General features: G+C 47.0%; 1 protein-coding gene across 1 annotated transcript in view; it reads right to left on the bottom strand.

Moving 5' to 3' along the window:
- Nucleotides 1-776: 776 nt before the first annotated feature.
- Nucleotides 777-18,593, bottom strand: part of foxo1a (forkhead box O1 a) — a 93,706-nt gene continuing 75,889 nt past the window's right edge. The window contains exons 2-3 of the mRNA XM_055637489.1: nt 10,627-11,980; nt 777-1,642 (exon numbers count right to left, since the gene is read on the bottom strand). Coding sequence (XP_055493464.1) covers nt 10,640-11,980 — 1,341 coding nt within the window. The 3' untranslated portion in view covers nt 777-1,642; nt 10,627-10,639. The remainder of the gene's footprint in view (nt 1,643-10,626; nt 11,981-18,593) is intronic.

Here is an 18,593-nt window from a genome sequence, read left to right as displayed (position 1 = left end):
TTTTTTTTTTACAAGAAGTTAAGTTACTAATGTTTAAAAAATAAAACCGGATTAACTAAATTAGGTGATCAAGCCTTTAAACAGTCTGAGCCATAACGTGCTGGAGGAACTCGGCAGGCACATGAGCTGATTCCTGGCCCGCTGAGTTACTCCAGCACTTTGGGCCTTTTTTTGTAAAACAGCACCTGCGGTTCCTTGGGTCTCCTTGAAAAGCTGAAGTAGTTTAAAGGATGACAATCTTCCCTAGACACAACAGCAAGGAACAAAGATGGGAGACTGCAGTTAATGATGCACAGAATCACTTGCCCCGGGGAATCGAGGACCCGAGGACTTAGGTTCATGGTGAATGGGAAAAGATTTAATAGGATTCTGAAGGGGTAACTTTTTCACATAAAGGGTGGTGGGTGTATGGAACAAGCTGTGTGTGTGAAAAAGCAGCCACCCAGGTTACTATTAAATCTCTTCCTTTCCTGTAGAAAGGAGAATAGATTGCGTGATATGGTGCCAGAACCTACCAACTATAGAATGAGTGTTGATGAATATAGGACTCACTGTAAGGCAGCAACTCTACCGCTGCGCCACGGTGATATTAAAGAAATTATGTTTTGAACCATATTGCACAAGGTCCATTGGTAATCTCCTTAAACACGGAATTGTTGGGAAAGAGGAACAATTATCCAATCTGTCCACTCATTCACCGGGGCGATCATATGAAATGGATCAACTCAATTTCCTGAGTTTCGATAAAATACAGTCCTCCCCCCCTCTCTCCCCTCCTCCCCCCCGCCCCATCTTTACTTTCAAATCAAATTGATTTTTTAAACTGGGGATACAAAATCTTTTAAGGGTTGATTTAGAAAAAATCTTCCATTATCTCCATTGGCAATATATACTGTACATTGTTGGATCAATCTCTAAATAATCAGTGGCAGAGCAAAACCAATCCATGTCAAAAAACATTTGAAATGTGCAAGCAGTCCATCTTAAGGCTTAACAAATGCGAATAACTAGTGCAATTAAATGTCACTACAGCCAGGTCAGCAGGCTTGGACATTGGCCTGTGTCCTAGTTCCAGCTTAGTCTGATGTCTGAGAGGACAATGCTTCCAAACAGGCAGCGAGTGTGTGTGTGTGTGTGTGTGTCATTGCATCGAATCTCTCCACAACACAGAGGCAGGAGAACGAGCTTGAGGGGGAAAGATAGGCAGCCTTGATTGAATGGTGGAATCGACTTGATGGGCCGAATGGCCTAATTCTGCTCCTGGAACCTACGACCATATGGACACACCATCGCTGACGCTTGCGAGAAGGGCCGTCGGGTTTTGGGACCAGAGTTTGTTACAGCCGACATTGACGACCAAATCAGGCCCTTGACCAGAAGGAGAGAGTTGTGAACTGTGCACACAATCTGCGTGACATTCTGTAGTGAGTTTGGCACTTCTTCACCAAACAAGTTCCAAATTCCAGAGACCTTGTCCGTAGCAGCAGGGACAGCGGGCAAATATCCTGTCCGTGCTGCCGAGTCCGATGAGAGGGGAAAAGGGAGCGTGTGTCGAGAGGATTCAACGAGGGGCGAAGGACATCTTTGGATTGCTTTCCCCCAATTCCTGATGTCACTCCAGGCGTGCTGTCTTCAGAGAATCCTGGTGGAATGAGAGAAAGGCGGCATCAAGCATGGGACACAAATAAACATGAACGTGCTCAACTGGCCCGGACTAAGCTGGCTGAGGGGATACACATGATAAGTCAGCCAAAGGCCACTGGCCTTCACCCTTGTCTTCACGTTTACAACCGCAATTCACATTATTATTATTTCCAGAATTCAGGGAAACTGTCATGTCCTTGAAAGTTTAAATAATCCTCCCTGTGACCAGCATGAGTTCCAGCTCTTGATATCCCTGCCGCAGAAATCCCTGGTAGTGACTGATTGACTAATACAAAACTAATCTCATTGCAAACATCGAATATAAAGCAATACAGCCCTTCGGCCCATCATGTCTGTGCCGAACCTCATTCCAAAATCATCTCTGATCCGCCTGTACGTGGTCCCTATCCCTCCATTCCCTGCATATCCATGTTCCTATCAAAAAGCCTCTTAAACGCCACTATCATATCTGGCTATTTAATAGCCATCAGGCTATTAATGGACAGGAACATGTTTCTAGCTTCAGGTTCCTGGGAGTCAACATCTCCGATGACCTCTCTTGGACCCACAATAACTCTACTCTGATCAAGAAGGCTCACCAGCGTCTCTTCTTCCTGAGGAGACTGAAGAAGGTCCATCTGTATCCTCAGATCCTGGTGAACTTCTACCGCTGCACCATCGAGAGCATCCTTACCAACTGCATCACAGTATGGTATGGCAACTGCTCTGTCTCTGACCGGAAGGCATTGCAGAGGGTGGTGAAAATTGCCCAACACATCACCGGTTCCTCGCTCCCCTCCATCGAGTCTGTCCAAAGCAAGCGTTGTCTGCGGAGGGCGCTCAGCATCACCAAGGACTGCTCTCACCCCAACCATGGACTGTTTACCCTCCTACCATCCGGGAGGCGCTACAGGTCTCTCCATTGCCGAACCAGCAGGTCGAGGAACAGCTTCTTCCCGGCGGCTGTCACTCTACTCAACAACGTACCTCGGTGACTGCCAATCACCACCCCCCCCCCCCCGGACACTTATTATTATTTATTCAAATCATTTGCTATGTCGCTCTTCCAGGGAGATGCTAAATGCATTTTGGTGTCTCTGTACTGTACACTGACAATGACAATTAAAATTGAATCTGAATCTGAATCTGATTAAACTCAACTCGAACAAAACTCTGATCATAAAAAAGCCCATTCCACTTTATCTGTATATTTATGTGTGTATATATATATCCATTGGGATATGGTCACACTGATCTGTTCTGTATTTATTTATGTCTACTATATTCTGTTGTGCTGAAGCAAAGCAAGAATTTCATTGTCCTATCTGGGACACATGACAATAAAGTCTCTTGAATCTTGATCTTGATCTTGCCGCCACCACCACCCCTGGCAGCACTTTCTAGGCACCCACCACCCTAAGGGTAGAAAAATTGCCCTGCACATCTCCTTTAAACCTTGTCTCTCTCACCTTCAAACCATGCCCGCTAGCCTTTGACATTTCCACCCTGGGGTAAAGGTTCTGACTGTCTACCCTATCTATGACTCACAACAATTTATAAACTTCTATCAGGTCTCCCTCCCCCAACGTTCCCAGAGAAAACAATCTGGGAACACAAGCATGGGACACAAATCTGTCCAACCTCTCCCTGTAGCTAATACCCCCTGATCCAGGCATCAGGCTGGTGAACCTCCTCTGCACCCTCTCCAAAGCCTCCACATTCTTCCTGTAAAGGGGCCAGCAGAACTGCATGCCAAACTGCACATGAAAGTTATTTACATCATCCGAAATTCTGAATTAGGCATAACTTCGTTAAAGAGACTCAGTCCTTATTTAGGATTTTTTTTTTAAATGCTTGTGTCAGGCACCATTAGAGGCACACAGCACAGAAACAGGCCCTTCAGCCCAACCCATCCATGCCAGCCAAAATGCCCCATCAACACTAACCTCACCTGCCTGTGTTTGGTCCAAATCCCTTTAAACCTTTCCTATCCATGTACCGGTCCAAGTGTCTTTTAAATGTTGTTATAGTCCCTGCCTCAACTACCTCCTCTGGCAGCTCGTTCCATACACCCACCACTCATTGTTACCAATTCTGTTAATTCTCTCTCCTCTAACTTTTAATCTATGCCTAGTTTTTGATTCCCCTCCACTGGGTAAAATACATGCATTCATCCTATCTATTCCCCTCATGATTGTATACATCTCTATAAGATCACCCATCCTCCTGCACTCCAAGCAATAAAGCCCTACCTAGCCTCCCTATAGCTCAGGCCCTCGAGTCCTGGCAACATCCTCGTGAATCTTCCCTGCGCTCTTTCCAAGTTAACAGCAACCTTCCTATATAACAGGGTGACCAAAACTGAGCACAATACTCCAAATTCCTTCACTTCTCTGGCACTTTTACACTTTGATGTAAGTTTTGCATAGAAATAGAATCATAGAAACATAGAACATAGGTGCAGGAGTGGGCCATTCAGGCCTTCGAGCCAGCACCGTCTTCAATATGATCATGGCTGATCATCCTAAATCAGTAGCCCGTTCCTGCTTTCTCCCCAAACCCCTAGATCACGTTAGCCTTAAGAGCTATATCTAACTCACTCTTGAAAACATCCAGCGACTTGGCCTCCACTGCTTTCTGTGGCAGAGAATTCCACAGATTCACAACTCTCTGGGTGAAAAGGTTTTTCCTCATCTCAGTCCTAAATGGCCGACCCCTTATTCTTAAACTGTGTGACCCCTGGTTCGGGACTCTCCCCAACGTGGGGAACATTTTTCCTGCATCTATCCTGTCCAATCCCTTCATAACGTTATATGTTTCTATAAGATACCCTCTCATCCTTCTAAATTCCAGTGAATAGAAGCCCAAATATTTGCATATTTAGCAGCACTCGTTCCGTGTGACAAACTAACGAAAAGAATGGGGTCAATAATATTCAGAAAGGTAGGACATAAATATTGTATTAATTAGGACATGTACTCTTAACTAAACTGTACAGTCACATCATTGGCAACCACAGCATAACATCTTTATTGAAAATGTACATATCATTAATCTCACATCAACCTTTGGGTTATTATTGAAGTCATGCCAAACCAAAACAAAGTAGGTGCCTTCAAGACAGACACAAAATGCAGGAGTAACTCAGCGGGACCGGCAGCAACTCTGGAGAGAAGCAATGGGTGACGTTAAATATGTTTCAAAAGAATTTACTTAATTATGGGCTAATAATCGGAAAAAAGCTTATACTTAAATTTTGGAATAATGCTCCAATACCAACAACAAAAATGTGGATTTCAAACATGTTCGAAACATTACACTTGGAAGAGATGAGACTCCTCCTAGCAGGCAAAGCAGATCACTTCCAAAAGACGTGGTCTGCATTTATGGAACTATTACAAGCATAAGGTGCAATAATAAGTTATAACATAAAAGCTACCAAGACCTGGAAACGGGGGGTATAAAATAAATTTTAAATAAAAACACGGTTGGTATATCCTTTTTTGCGGAGTTTTGTGTTACAATAGAGCGATTGATTTTCCTTTCTTCTTTTTTTTTCTTTTCTTTCTAGGGTCTTATTTATTTTCTTTGCTTCCTTCTCTAATTCCTTCCCTAAGGGGTTCTCTTCTCCCAACACTTTCCTGCACCTTCACGATCATTGCTTATTTTCCTTACTTCTTTTAGAAACATAGAAACATAGAAATTAGGTGCAGGAGTAGGCCATTCGGCCCTTCGAGCCTGCACCGCCATTCAATATGATCATGGCTGATCATCCAACTCAGTATCCCGTACCTGCCTTCTCTCCATACCCCCTGATCCCCTTAGCCACAAGGGCCACATCTAACTCCCTCTTAAACTCCCTTTTATTTCTATCTTTTTTAAAGCTCAAAAAATGAAGTGGTACAACATAATGTAATAAGATATATGCAATGTATTAATGTGATTTACTGTACTGCTAATAAAAATTAAAAAAAAAAAATTAAAAAAAAAAGCAATGGGTGACGTTTCGGGTCGAGACCCTTCTTCAGACTGAGAGTCAGGGATACGGAAGGGTAAGGTGTGAAAATGACAGATCAAAGCGGACGATGGTTAAGGAAATGTAGAATGGTTCATTGTTGTTTAAAATAAAATAAAATAAAGTGTGCTATCATATTTAAATAAAGACCATCATTTAGGAGGTGGCTGGGCGATTCAAATAAAGATATTTGTGGCTGGGCGATTCACAATAAATGTAAAATAATGTTGGAAAAAGATACAGCAGCATTTATCTTCCCTATATATGTGTTTAGAAGAAGAAAAGAAAGAATACAAAGTCATCCTGCATCCATGCTGGTGTTTTTCATCTCATCAGGTGACCCAAAATCTTCACAGCCAAACAAATGATATTTGATGTGGAGGTTTGAGGAACTGCAGGTATTGCAATCTTGAGCAGAGCATAAAGTGGTGGAGGAACTCAGCGGGTCAGGCAGCATCTGTGGAGGGAATGGACAGACGATGTTTGGGTTGGCACCCTTCTTCACACTGGACCCGAAACGTCATCCGTCCATTCCCTCCACAGTTGCTGCCTGAATCGCTGAGTTCCTCCACCACTTTGTGCTTCAAGGGCCTGTCCCATTTAGGTGACCTGTTCGGAGACTGCCAGCACCCGTCATGGGTCGCCGAAAATCTTCGACATGTTGAAAATTCAGCGGCGACCAGAAAGATGCGACGACTCTTTGGGTGACTAGGAGACCACTCACGACCATACAGGCGACCACTCACGACCATACAGCCGACCCCCTTGCAACCACCCAACACCATACAGGCGACCACTCACGACCATACAGCCGACCCCCTTGCAACCACCACTACAGGACCCCCTGGCGACATGCCCCCTGGGACACCTCGCGACATGTCGCCAGGGGGTGGCCTGTATGATCGTGAGTAGTCTCCTAGTCGCCCACAGAGTCGCAGTGTCTTTCTGGTCACCGCTGATTTTTGAACATTTGAACATTTTTTGCAACCTAGTAAGGGTGCTGGCAGTCGCCGACAAGGTCACGTAAGTGGGACAGGCCCTTTACTTTCAAAGTGGTTTGTTTTTCCCTCCTGGGATAAATAAAGTTCTATCGTTGTATCGTATCGTTCACAAGACCAAGGTCACCTACTTTGGAGGTGACAACTGCTAAAAAAAAAATGATAATGGAGGAACTACAAAGGTTATTCCCTTTATCCTGTATCTGTTCACTGTGGACGGCTCGATTGTAATCATGCATAGTTTTTCCACTGACTGGCTAGCATGCCAAAAAAAAGCTTTTCACTGTACCTTGATACATGTGACAATAAACTAAACTAAACTACTTAAGGGCCAGTCCCACTTTCACGACTTAATTCACGACCTCTGCTGAGTTTGCCCTTGACTCATACTCGCAGCATGGTCGTCACAAGGTTGTGGGAGGCCGTATGTAGGTCGTAGCAGGCCGTGATACTAGTTGTAGGTACTCAAGTCGGTCGGGGCGTTTTTTCTAGCCTGATGAAAAATGTCCACGAAGAAAAAATGTTGTGAATTAGGTCGTGAAAGTGGGACAGGCCCTTTACTGTGACAGTGTTGTAAAACTGGTCCTATCTAGATGAAACTCCCAATTTGATATCGTACCATGAAGCACTAATAATAATTAAGCATTACCCAACCAGAATGCTGCCTGCATCAGGGGGTATCAGCTACAGGGATAGGTTGGACAGACTTGGATTGTTTCCTCTGGAACGCCGGAGGTTGAGGCGAGACCTGCCAGAAGTAGATAAAATGATGAGAGGCATAGATAGGGTAGACAGTCAGAAGCTGCTTGGCGGGTGGAAATGTCAGACTAGAGGACATTTCGTTAAGGGGAGAGGAGTGGAGTATAACGGAGATGAGCGCGGCAGGTTTTTAGTGCACAGTGGGTGGGGGGATGCTTGGAACGGGCTGCCAGGGGTGCTGGTGGAGGCAGATACGATAGTGATGTTTAAGAGGCTTTCGGATAGGCAGATGGATATGCGGGATGTGGAGGATGGATCACGTGCAGGCATAGGGGAGTTGGTCTCGGCTTCATGTTTGATACAGGCGTTGCAGGCCGAAGGGCTTGTTCCTGTGCTGTACTGTTAAACATAGAAAATAGGTGCAGGAGGAGGCCATTTGGCCCTTCAAGCCAGCACCGCCATTCATTGTGATCATGGCTGATCGTCCCGTATCAATAACCCGTGCGTGCCTTCTCCCCATATCCCTTGACACCACTAGCCCCTAGAGCTCTATCTAACTCTCTCTTAAATCCACCCAGTGATTTGGCCTCCACTGCCCTCTGTGGCAGGGAATTCCACAAATTCACAACTCTCTGGGTGAAAACGTTTTTTTCTCACCTTAGTCTTAAATGGCCTCCCCTTTATTCTAAGACGGTGGCCCCTGGTTCTGGACTCGCCCAACATTGGGAACATTTTTCCTGCATCTAGCTTGTCCAGTCCTTTTATAATTTTATATGTTTCTATAAGACCTCATCCTTCTAAACTCCAGTGAATACAAGCCTAGTCTTTTCAATATTTCCTCATATGACAGTCCCGCCATCCCAGGGATCAATCTACGCTGGACTGCCTCAATCACAAGGATGTCCTTCCTCAAATTAGGAGACCAAAACTGTACACAATACTCCAGATGTGGTCTCACCAGAGCCCTATACAGCTGCAGAAGATCCTCGTTACTGTTTTATGTTCAGTATTCCATGCTCTGTGGTCATCGCAACTCCTGCAGCAGAAGCAGGCTTGGTTTCTTGGTCTTGTGTGTACGATAGCTTCACCTGAACAGCATGGACAATGGGCATCTTAACCATCCACGAGACACAGAATAATGTGACCATGAGGAGCGATACCAAGCACTGGCCTGTTGTACAAGAGGGAAGTTCACTCCAATCTTGAGGGAAGCAGCCACTCCAGCATCGGCAGTTTCTTGCGACTCTATTAAAACCTATTGTTTGATATGCAATCATTTTCCCCACAAGTGTTGCAGGGGCAACTCCCACTTTCCAGGGATATCTTCAGGCAAACGTTTATTGACACAGCAGCCAGCCAACATTCCTGAACCAGTTACAATTAAGAATGACACATTGAAAAAGCTAACAATAAACCTTTCCCATAAAAATCAGGTGTCAGGAAGCAAAGGGTGGATTTAGTAGATGCTAATCGATAAAAGAGCCTGTCCCACTTGGGTGTCATTTGCGCGTCAATGAAATGGCGAGCAAAGATTTTGTACATTCCAAAATCCTGGGGCGCCAAGCGTTACTGCCTATGTCACCACGCACCACGCGCGTATTACGTGACGTGTAAATGAAGTCGCGTAAATGACACGCAAATGACACCCAAGTGGGACAGGCCCTTTACACTTGTAGCGGCAACTGCGGAGGGCTTGGGGAGGCCCTGACCACGGGGAATAGTGGAGGAAGAAGACTGACTTGGGTGCCTTCCCACACAGTGGGGAACTTTGATTCTGCTGTGTGGGGATGTTTTATGTCAAACCCTATAGTGTGTTGTGTCCTGTTGATTTTTATTGTATGGCTGTATGGAAATTCATTTCACTGTGCCATCAGTGACAATTTTGCACAAGGTTCTATCTTTGTTCAGCTTTGCTTCGGAGAGGGTGAAGAGGAGGTTGACCGGGATGCTGCCTGCTTTAGGGAATGTTAGCCACAGGGTTGGACGGACTTGGATGGTTTTCCCTGGAACGCCGGAGGTTCAAGGGAAACCTGGTAGGTGTGTATAAAATTACGAGAGCCACAGACAGATAGGATAGACAGTCAGAACCTTTTTTTCCCCAGGGTGGAATCATCAAAGACTAGAAGCCACCGGTTTAGGTTGAGGGGGACAAATGTTAAAGGAGATGTGAGGGGCATGTTTTTTTACACAGAGGGTGGTGGGTGCCTGGAACACAAGGCCAGGTGCTGGAGGCAGATACGATAGTGGCGTTTGAGAGGTTTTTAAATAGGCACATGGATATGCAGGGGATGGAGAGATATGGATCACATGACGACAGAGGAGATTAGTTTAGCGGCATCATGTTCAGCACATACATTGTGGGCCGAAGGGCCTGTTCCTGTGCTGTACTGTTCTCTGTTCCATGTTCAAAGGGTGGCATTACTGTACTTAGAGTCACAGAGTCATTCTGCATAGAAACAGGCCCTTCGGCCCAACTCATCCATGCTGACCAATATGTCCTGTATCATTTAATTTCAATCTTTGTGCTATTGTTGTTTCCACTAGTGGGAAAGTCTAGGAGCAGATGTACCTTTAGAAAGGAGATGAGGAGGAATTTCTTTAGCCAGCGGGTAGTGAATCTGTGGAATTCATTGCCACAGACGGCTGTGGAGGACATGTCTTTTGGATATTTTGGAAGCGGGTATTGACAGGTTCGTGCTTAGTAAGGGTATCAGGGGTTACGGGGCAGGAGAATGGGGTTGCGAGGGAAAGATAGGTCAGCCATGATCAAATGGTAGATTAGACTTGATGGGCCGAATGGCCTAATTCTGCTCCTGTGACTTATGAAAGTTTGAAATTGCGAACATTATCACCAAGCTGGGGATATTGTTTACAGCCGCAAAGTAAAAGGGTGAGATTTTAGTACAAGACCTCGATTGCCCGAGCGGCCTAAAGCCCCTGTCCCACTTTCCCGAGTTACTCACAAATTCTCCCGAGTTTTCCCCTTGATTCAAACTCGGAGAATTATGGTAATAGCCAGCCGTGGGTACTCGGGGCTATTTTTTTAACTCGTGTACATTTTTCAACATGCTGAAAAAATGTCCCGACTTATCTGATGCCCTGAGTATATACAGCTGGCATTACGAGCCGCTACGAAATATCTACCAACTCCTATGGACATTCCCTGAGTTTGAATCAAGGGGGAAAACGCGTTAGAATTCGTGAGTAACTCAGGAAAGTGGGACAGGGGGCTTAAGTCTGCTCCTATACGACCTATGACCTAAGACCCACCTGTGATGGATATCTAGCCAGAGACCCAGTTGTGAGTGGATGTTTTTGAACTGGTTGAGTAGCAGTCAAAGTTAAAGTCCAGAGTGTCGCCATCCATCAGGTCGTTGCGGATGATCGATTCCATGTCACAGTCCAGGCTCTCGATTAACATATCGTCCAGGTCACTGGGGAGCTTCTCCTGGCCCATGGCGGCCAGGTTCATCCTTCCGTAGCCCCCGTTGCTGTGGATAGAGTAGGGGTCCATGGCGTTGAGTTGCAAGGACATGGGCATGTGGAGCTGGGTCTTGGGGGTGGCGAGGTGGCGCAGGTTGGCGGGGTGGGCCATGATGCTGACCGTGTGCGGCAGTAGGCGGCCGTTCATGGCCAGGGGGTGCGGGCCGTGCAGGCCGTGTGGCAGGGCGCCGGGGGCCATCAGCTTGGCGTGGACCTGGTCGGCGTAGCTGGACCTGACCGCGGCGGGCACCATCAGGTTCTGGCCGCCCATCCTGCCGCCTGCTTGGGACGCCACCGCCTCCACCTGGGGCAAGAGGTCGCTGTGCGGGGGCGAGTCGGACGTCAGCAGCTCTTTGAGGAGCCCCGTGGCACAGTTGTACTGGGTGATGGGACCAAAGTTCTGCTTCTTCTCCTGGAAGGCCTGCATTGGGATCTGGGGCAGGGAACCCATGTTGCTCTGGGTGTACAGGCATTTCCTGTAGTCTGGCGTCTGCGCGCCAAGGGGCGGGTTCTGGGGCACAAAGGAGTAGCCGCCTCCTGGCTGCATGAGCGACACGGAGGAAGGCTGTGTGGATGCCACCATGGACGAGTTTGGGGACAAGAGATTCAAATTGTCCAAAAGATCTTCCATCACGTTCTCCGTCATGGAACTGTTGATGGAGCCAGTCATCTCGCTGAGACTGGGCAAAGTCGAGGCCATTTTGCCGGTGCTGCCGGGGTAGACCAAGGGTGACATCTGGTGGACCTCACCGTCGACGATATCTTCCTGCTCTGGCATGATGGGGGATAGCCGGCCGCTCAACGTGCTGGCGTTGGAGCCGGTCCTCGTCCGGAAGGTGGTCCAGGCGTCAAAGTCGTCGTTGCTGTGGGAGTTGGGGCTTCCGGGCCATTTGGAGAACTGCGCGCCGGGGCTGTCCGCTCCGCCGTCCTGGCCAGCCTGCATGGCCGCCTTCTTCTTCGCCGCCCTGCCCCGGCTCTTGGCAAACTTGCTGTTGTTGTCCATGGAGGCCGCCCTCCTCCGCGGCGACTTGCCGCTCTTGCCGCCTTCAGGGTTCAGCATCCACCAGGAGCTCTTGCCCGTCCCCTCGTTCTGCACCCGCACAAACTTGCTGTGGAGCGACAGGTTGTGGCGGATGGAGTTCTGAAAAAGACAAGAGACATCGTGGTGTCAGAACCTCTGCCTTCACCCTCTGCCATTCCAACCCTACAATAACCCCAATGCAGCACAGCACAGGGAAGGACACAAACACTGGAGTAACTCAGTAGGTCAGGCAGCATCTCTGGAGGATATGGGTAGGTGACGTTTCACAGAGTGCTGGAGTAACTCAGTAGGTCATAGAAACATAGAAATTAGGTGCAGGAGTAGGCCATTCGGCCCTTCGAGCCTGCACCGCCATTCAATATGATCATGGCTGATCATCCAACTCAGTATCCTGTACCTGCCTTCTCTCCATACCCCCTGATCCCTTTAGCCACAAGGGCCACATCTAACTCCCTCTTAAATATAGCCAATGAACTGGCCTCGACTACCCTCTGAATGGCAGAGCAATTCCGGAGGACATGGATAGGTCAGGCAGCATAACTCTGTGGGTCAGGACGTCTATGGATAGGTGATAGTTCACCGAGTGCTGGAGTAACTCAGTGGGTCAGGCAGCGTCACCGAGTGCTGGAGTAACTCAGTGGGTCAGGCAGCATCTATGGAGGACATGGATAGGTGATGGTTCACCAAGTGCTGGAGTAACTCAGTGGGTCAGGCAGCATCTATGGAGGACATGGATAGGTGATGGTTCACCGAGTGCTGGAGTAACTCAGTGGGTCAGGCAGCATCTATGGAGGACATGGATAGGTGATGGTTCACCGAGTGCTGGAATAACTCAGTGGGTCAGCCAGAGAACATAAATGGGAAACGCTTCTGGTTGGGACCCTTCTTCAGATTGGGATGCAAAGGAGTGACCGGTACTTAGCTGCATTCGGGACTCCGATAAAGTAGATGCAGGGATGCTACCTGACCCGCTGCGTTACTCCAGCACTTTGCATTTCTTCTTAATAAACCAGCGTCTGCAGTTCCTTGAAGATAGACGCAAAGTGCTGGATTATCTCAGCGGGTCAAGCAGCATCTCTGCAGAAAAGGAATAGGTGATGTTTTGGGACGGAACCAGCATCTGCAATTCCCATATTCTACAGCACACAATATCTGTGCCCAACAAGATGCCAAGACCAAATCTCCGCAGCCTGCACGTGATCCATATCCCTCCATTCCCTGCATATCAACGTGCCTATCCAAAGGCCTCTTAAACACCACTATCCTCTCTGCCTCCACCACCACCTCCGGCAGCAGGTTCCAAACACCCACCACCCTCTGTGTACAAATCTGCCCCACACATCTCCTTTAGTTCTATGTATTTCCTTCCAAAGTACATCTGAATTGGTAAGGTGTTGCGGGAAGAGTGGATCGTACTGAGGGAGAGATATTTCTAAGTTGACCGATATAAAACGCCGGGCATTCGTTGTCATGTACAACTTTGAAAAATCTATCATTCCTTCCGAGGGTGGAAATGTCAAAGACTAGAGGGCATGGGTTTAAGGTGAGAGGGGAAAAGTTTAAAGGACATGTGTGGGGCAAGTTATTTACGCCTGGAACCTGCCTGGAACGCAATGCCAGGGGTGGTGGAGGAGGCATATACGATAGTGGTGCTTGAGGGATTTTTAGATTGGTGCGTGGATATGCAGGGAATGGAAGGATATGGATCACGTGCAGGCAGAGGTGATTAGTTCAGCTTGGCATCATGTTTAGCATGGACATTGTGGGCCGAAGGGCCTGTTCCTGTGCTGTACTGTTCTATGCCTTACGTTCTGTAGAATGCGCCATAACTGTGGAACATGGTTCCTTACATAATATATAAAGTCCTAACAATGATATAACGAGTCAGGAGAATTTATTTTTCACATGTACTGTAAAATAATCCAGTTTATGGTTCTGTCTAAGGGTCCCGACATGAAACGTCACCTATCTTCTTTCTCGAGAAATGCTGCCTGACCTGCTGAGCCACTCCAGCACTTTGTGTCTATCTTCAGTTAATGTGTATTTGGCTTCTATTTTATGCTCCACATTTTTTTTTTTTTAAAAGGCAATACCATAAACATATTTTAAAATGCGATTACCATGATATAGCCCTAAGGCAACACTAAAGATATACCCGTTCCTTCTCTCCTGAGATGCTGCCTCACCCGCTGAGTTACTCCAGCATCTGTGTCTACTGAAGATTTAGTGTCTGGAAATGTGAAATGTCTTTGTTCCATTGTCAGCACCTATGAAAATGAAACTCTTCTCGTGAATCTCTTCTCTCTCTTTCTCTCGAGATGTACCAAGTCTCGACTGCAACGGCAGGAAACGCAAGCAGGTTTCGAAGTAAATCTGAGAACCAACTTGCGTTTAATTGCTGCTCGGTGCTGCAATCAATAATAGCCATCAATGTAGTGACTTCGAATCAATCGCCAATCCAGTCATTTCTGGCAGAGTGACTACAATCTGCACATCATTTAGCAATACCTCGCTGGGTTTCTATCGAGCCACCAGATACACAGTCAAATGTTCACCCAGGGACAAGGTATTTAGAGTCACACAGCACGGAAACAGGCCCTTCGGCCCAACTCCTCCACGCCGACCAACAAGTCTCATCTACGCTTGTCCCACCTGCCCCGCGTTTGGTCCATATCCCTCTAAACCTTTCCTATCCAATGTTGGGGAGTCCAGAACCAGGGGCCACAGTTCAAGAATAAGGGGTAAGCCATTTAGAACGGAGACGAGGAAACACTTTTTCTCACAGAGAGTTGTGAGTCTGTGGAATTCTCTGCCTCAGAAGATGGTGGAGGCCGATCTCTGGATACTTTCAAGAGAGTTAGATAGGGCTCTTATAGATAGTGGAGTCAGGGGATATGGGGAGAAGGCAGGAACGGGATACTGATTGGGGATGATCAGCCATGATCACATTGAATGGCGGTGCTGGCTCGAAGGGCCGAATGGCCTACTCCTGCACCTATTGTCTATTGTCTATATCTCTCGTTTCCCTTATCCCTAACCAGTCTGAATAAGGGTCTCGACCCAAAATGTCACCCATTCCTCTCCATAGATGCTGCCTGCCCTGCTGAGTTACTCCAGCTTTTTGTGTTGATCGATCAAATGTCTTTTAAATGTTGTTATAGTACCTGCCTCAACTGTCTCCTCTGGCAATGGACACAAAGTCAGATAGCATCTCTGGAAAAAGAGGATAGGTGACGTTTCAGTACTTCAGACTGGAGAACGGTCCCGACCCGAAACATCACCCATTATTTTTCCCCAGAAGCTACCTGACACGCTGAGTTACTCCAGCACATAGTGTCTATCTTTGGTATAAACCAGCATCTGCTGATCCTCTCTACATATCTCCACAGCTCGGTCCACTACCCTCTGTGTGAAAAAGTTGCCCCTCTGGTTCCTGTTGAATCTTTCCCATCTCACCTTAAACCTACGTCCTCTGGTACTTGATTCCTGCTAAATGGTTTTTTTTTGTGGACACACCTCTACATTCTCATGGAACATTTGTAAAATCATTTTCCTTTCCTTCTCACTGATAACTTCAACACCAACTATTGAAAACATTTAAAAAAAAAAACACTTTGTTATTTGGAAAAAAATATTTTACACAGCGCATTTCACTGTGTTTTTGTTCCGCTGTTCACTTAGCCATGAGTAGCAGAACCAAGGATGTTATATTAATCACTTATGGAATTAAAATCATTGAGGTCATAACATCGGTGCCTTATCTACCAGCAGTTGGCTGGTGATAGTGTGTCTGGGCCTCTGTTCACTCTTTAGTAAAAACAAGACATCTAGAGAGAGATCCTGGCTGTTAGATCCATGGTGAGCAGTCAGGTCACTGTGCTCTCTGTATGGGAGCTTCCAAATAACACTTGGCTTCCCGACAGGAAAAGGCCAGTGGGTTGCTCCACAAATCCCTGTTTGTCGTGCAAAGCCCAGGCCATTAACCAGGCTCGCATGTAGCAGCCAAGGAGGAAAAAATGATCACCTCTTAATCTTGTGAAAGTATGCCCTGCCGTTAACGATGTTGTATCTGCTGCCAACATCAGACATAAGTACAACTTGGAGAAGCATTTTGGCAAGAGAGTTAAGCGGCCTGGCACAAAACGCTGGAGTAACTCAGCGGGACAGGCAGCATCTCTGGAGAGAAGGAATGGGTGACGTTTCAGGTTGAGTCCCTGCTTCAGAGTCTTCTTCAGAGTTTGAAGAAAGGTCTCGACCAGAGACGTCATCCATTCCTTCTCTCCAGAGATGCTGCCTGTTCCGCTGAGTTACTCCAGCATTTTGAGTCTGTCTTTGGTGTAAACCAGCATCTGCAGTTCCTTCCTAGACAGCCTGACAAATCCTTGCACTCTTCCCCACAGCCCTGTGCTCTGTGCAGGGAATAATCTTTCCCCAGACAGACACACACACACACACAGAAACACACACACACAAACACATACACCCACACACAGACAGACACACACACACACACACACATATACACCAACATACACACACACACACACACACACAGACACACACACACACACACAACGCACACACACAACGCACACATACACACACGCACGCACACACACACACACACACACACACACACACACACACGCATACACACACACCAACATACACACACACACACACACACACACACACACACACAACGCACACACACAACGCACACACACAACACACGCACACACACACACACACACACACACACACACACACACACACACACACACACACAAAGACACACACACACGCACATACAGACACACACACACACGCATACATACAGACACACACATACACACGCAACTCGTCGTGAACTTACGGTAGTTGGCAGTTCCAATAAAACACATTTGCCCCTCCCTAACTTACACATAATGCTGGAACGAGGGTTTGCTTTTAATGGTCATGTACCAGCTATATAAACCATTGGTGAGATCATACTGAATGCAGTTACAGAGTTACTGAGTCTAACATCGTGCAAACTGGATCTTCGGCCCAACTTGACCACAATGGCCAACTAACATGTCCCATCTACACTAGTCCCACCTGCCTGCATTTGTCCCATATCCCTCCAAACCAGTCCTTTACCTGTACCTGTATAACTGTTTCTTAAATGTTGCGATAGTCCCAGCCTCAACGACCTCCTCCGGCAGCTCGTTCCACACCCCAACACCCTTTGTGTGAAAAAGTTGCTCCTTAGATTCCTATTAAATCTTTCCCCTCTCACCTTAAACCTATATACTCTGGTTCTCAATTGCCCTACTCTGGGCAAGAGACCCTGTGATCTATTCCTCTCATGATTTCACACAGAGCTTTAAGATCACCCCTCAACCTCCTGCGCTCCAAGGAATAGAGTCCCAGCCTTCCTAACCTCTCCCCATAGCTCGGGCCATCGAGTCCTGGCAACATCCTGGTGAACATGGGCGTGAAATGGATACAATGCCTGATCTCTACCATGTATACGTCATGGTGTTCCACTGAATGCTGTGAAGACAACTTACTTATTCACAGACAGAATTAAAATCTGTCCTGGATGTTTTACCGTGAAGGGCATGGCAAAATGGAACGTCACGGTTAAAATCATGCATGGATGAATTTCAGTGAGTCAGGGACATGTTGCAAGCAGTATTCTTGGTAGAGAACTGTGCAATTTCAGAATTCTTTCTATTTCATTCAAGCTGGCATTGACGTTGGCGGGCTTGCACAAGTATCCGTGTGGTGTGTGTCAGCACGAGCGTACATAACTACGCACTGGGTCGCAACCTTTCATGCAAGTTAACCAGTCAGTGTGCTGTTGACAATATTATCACCTCAATGATGTCAGTGATCAACCTGGCCCCAGACCTCCTGATAAGTGATCAAAACCACACACTGCTCTTCACAAGTGAACTTTGGTGCTCCAACTGTGCTGAAGAACATCGAAAATTGTTATCATGGAACATGCTGTCTCTGGAGAGAACCCAGAGGTGGTTTGCGAGCGCGATCCCGGGAATGATTGGGTTCACATATGATGAGCGTTTGTAGGGGTGTCAGGGGTTATGGGGAGAAGGCAGGAGAATGGGGTTGAGAGGGAGAGATAGACCAGCCATGATCGAATGGCGGAGCAGACTCGATGGGCCGAATGGCTTAATTCTGCTCCTATGACTTATGAACTTATGACCAGAGTTGGTCTTGGCATCATGCCCAGCACAGGCATTGTGGGCCGAAGGGCCTGTTCTTGTGCTGTACTGCTCTATGTTCTGTGTTCTGGTGCAAAAACATAATTAGGGTAAAAAAAAAACAAGCTTGCTGTGGTGCAGAAGGGGATTTGTGGCGTTCCGTTGTCACAGTAAAATTAGGGTTGTATAAGTTGCTGTTCCTGAACCTGGCGGTGTGGGACGTCAGGCTTGTGTTCCTCCTGCCCAACGGCAGGTGCTGGTTTACATCAAAGATAGACACAAAGTGCTGGAGTAACAAACAGCAAGTCAGGCAGCATATCTGAAGTCTGAACAAGGGCTCCAACCCAAAATACCACCTTTTACTTTTCTCCGGAGATGCTGCCTGACCCACTGAGTTACTCCAACATTTTGTCTCTATCTAGATTCTAGAAGGTAGTGTGACTTGATTTGGCTGGCCAGCAGTCAAAAAAAAGTTTTTCACTGCACCTTGGTACACGTGA

The sequence above is a fragment of the Leucoraja erinacea genome, chromosome 6, assembly GCF_028641065.1.
Source record: "Leucoraja erinacea ecotype New England chromosome 6, Leri_hhj_1, whole genome shotgun sequence".
NCBI classification, from domain to species: Eukaryota; Metazoa; Chordata; class Chondrichthyes; order Rajiformes; family Rajidae; genus Leucoraja; species Leucoraja erinaceus.
This window is presented reverse-complemented; position numbering and strand designations above follow the sequence as displayed.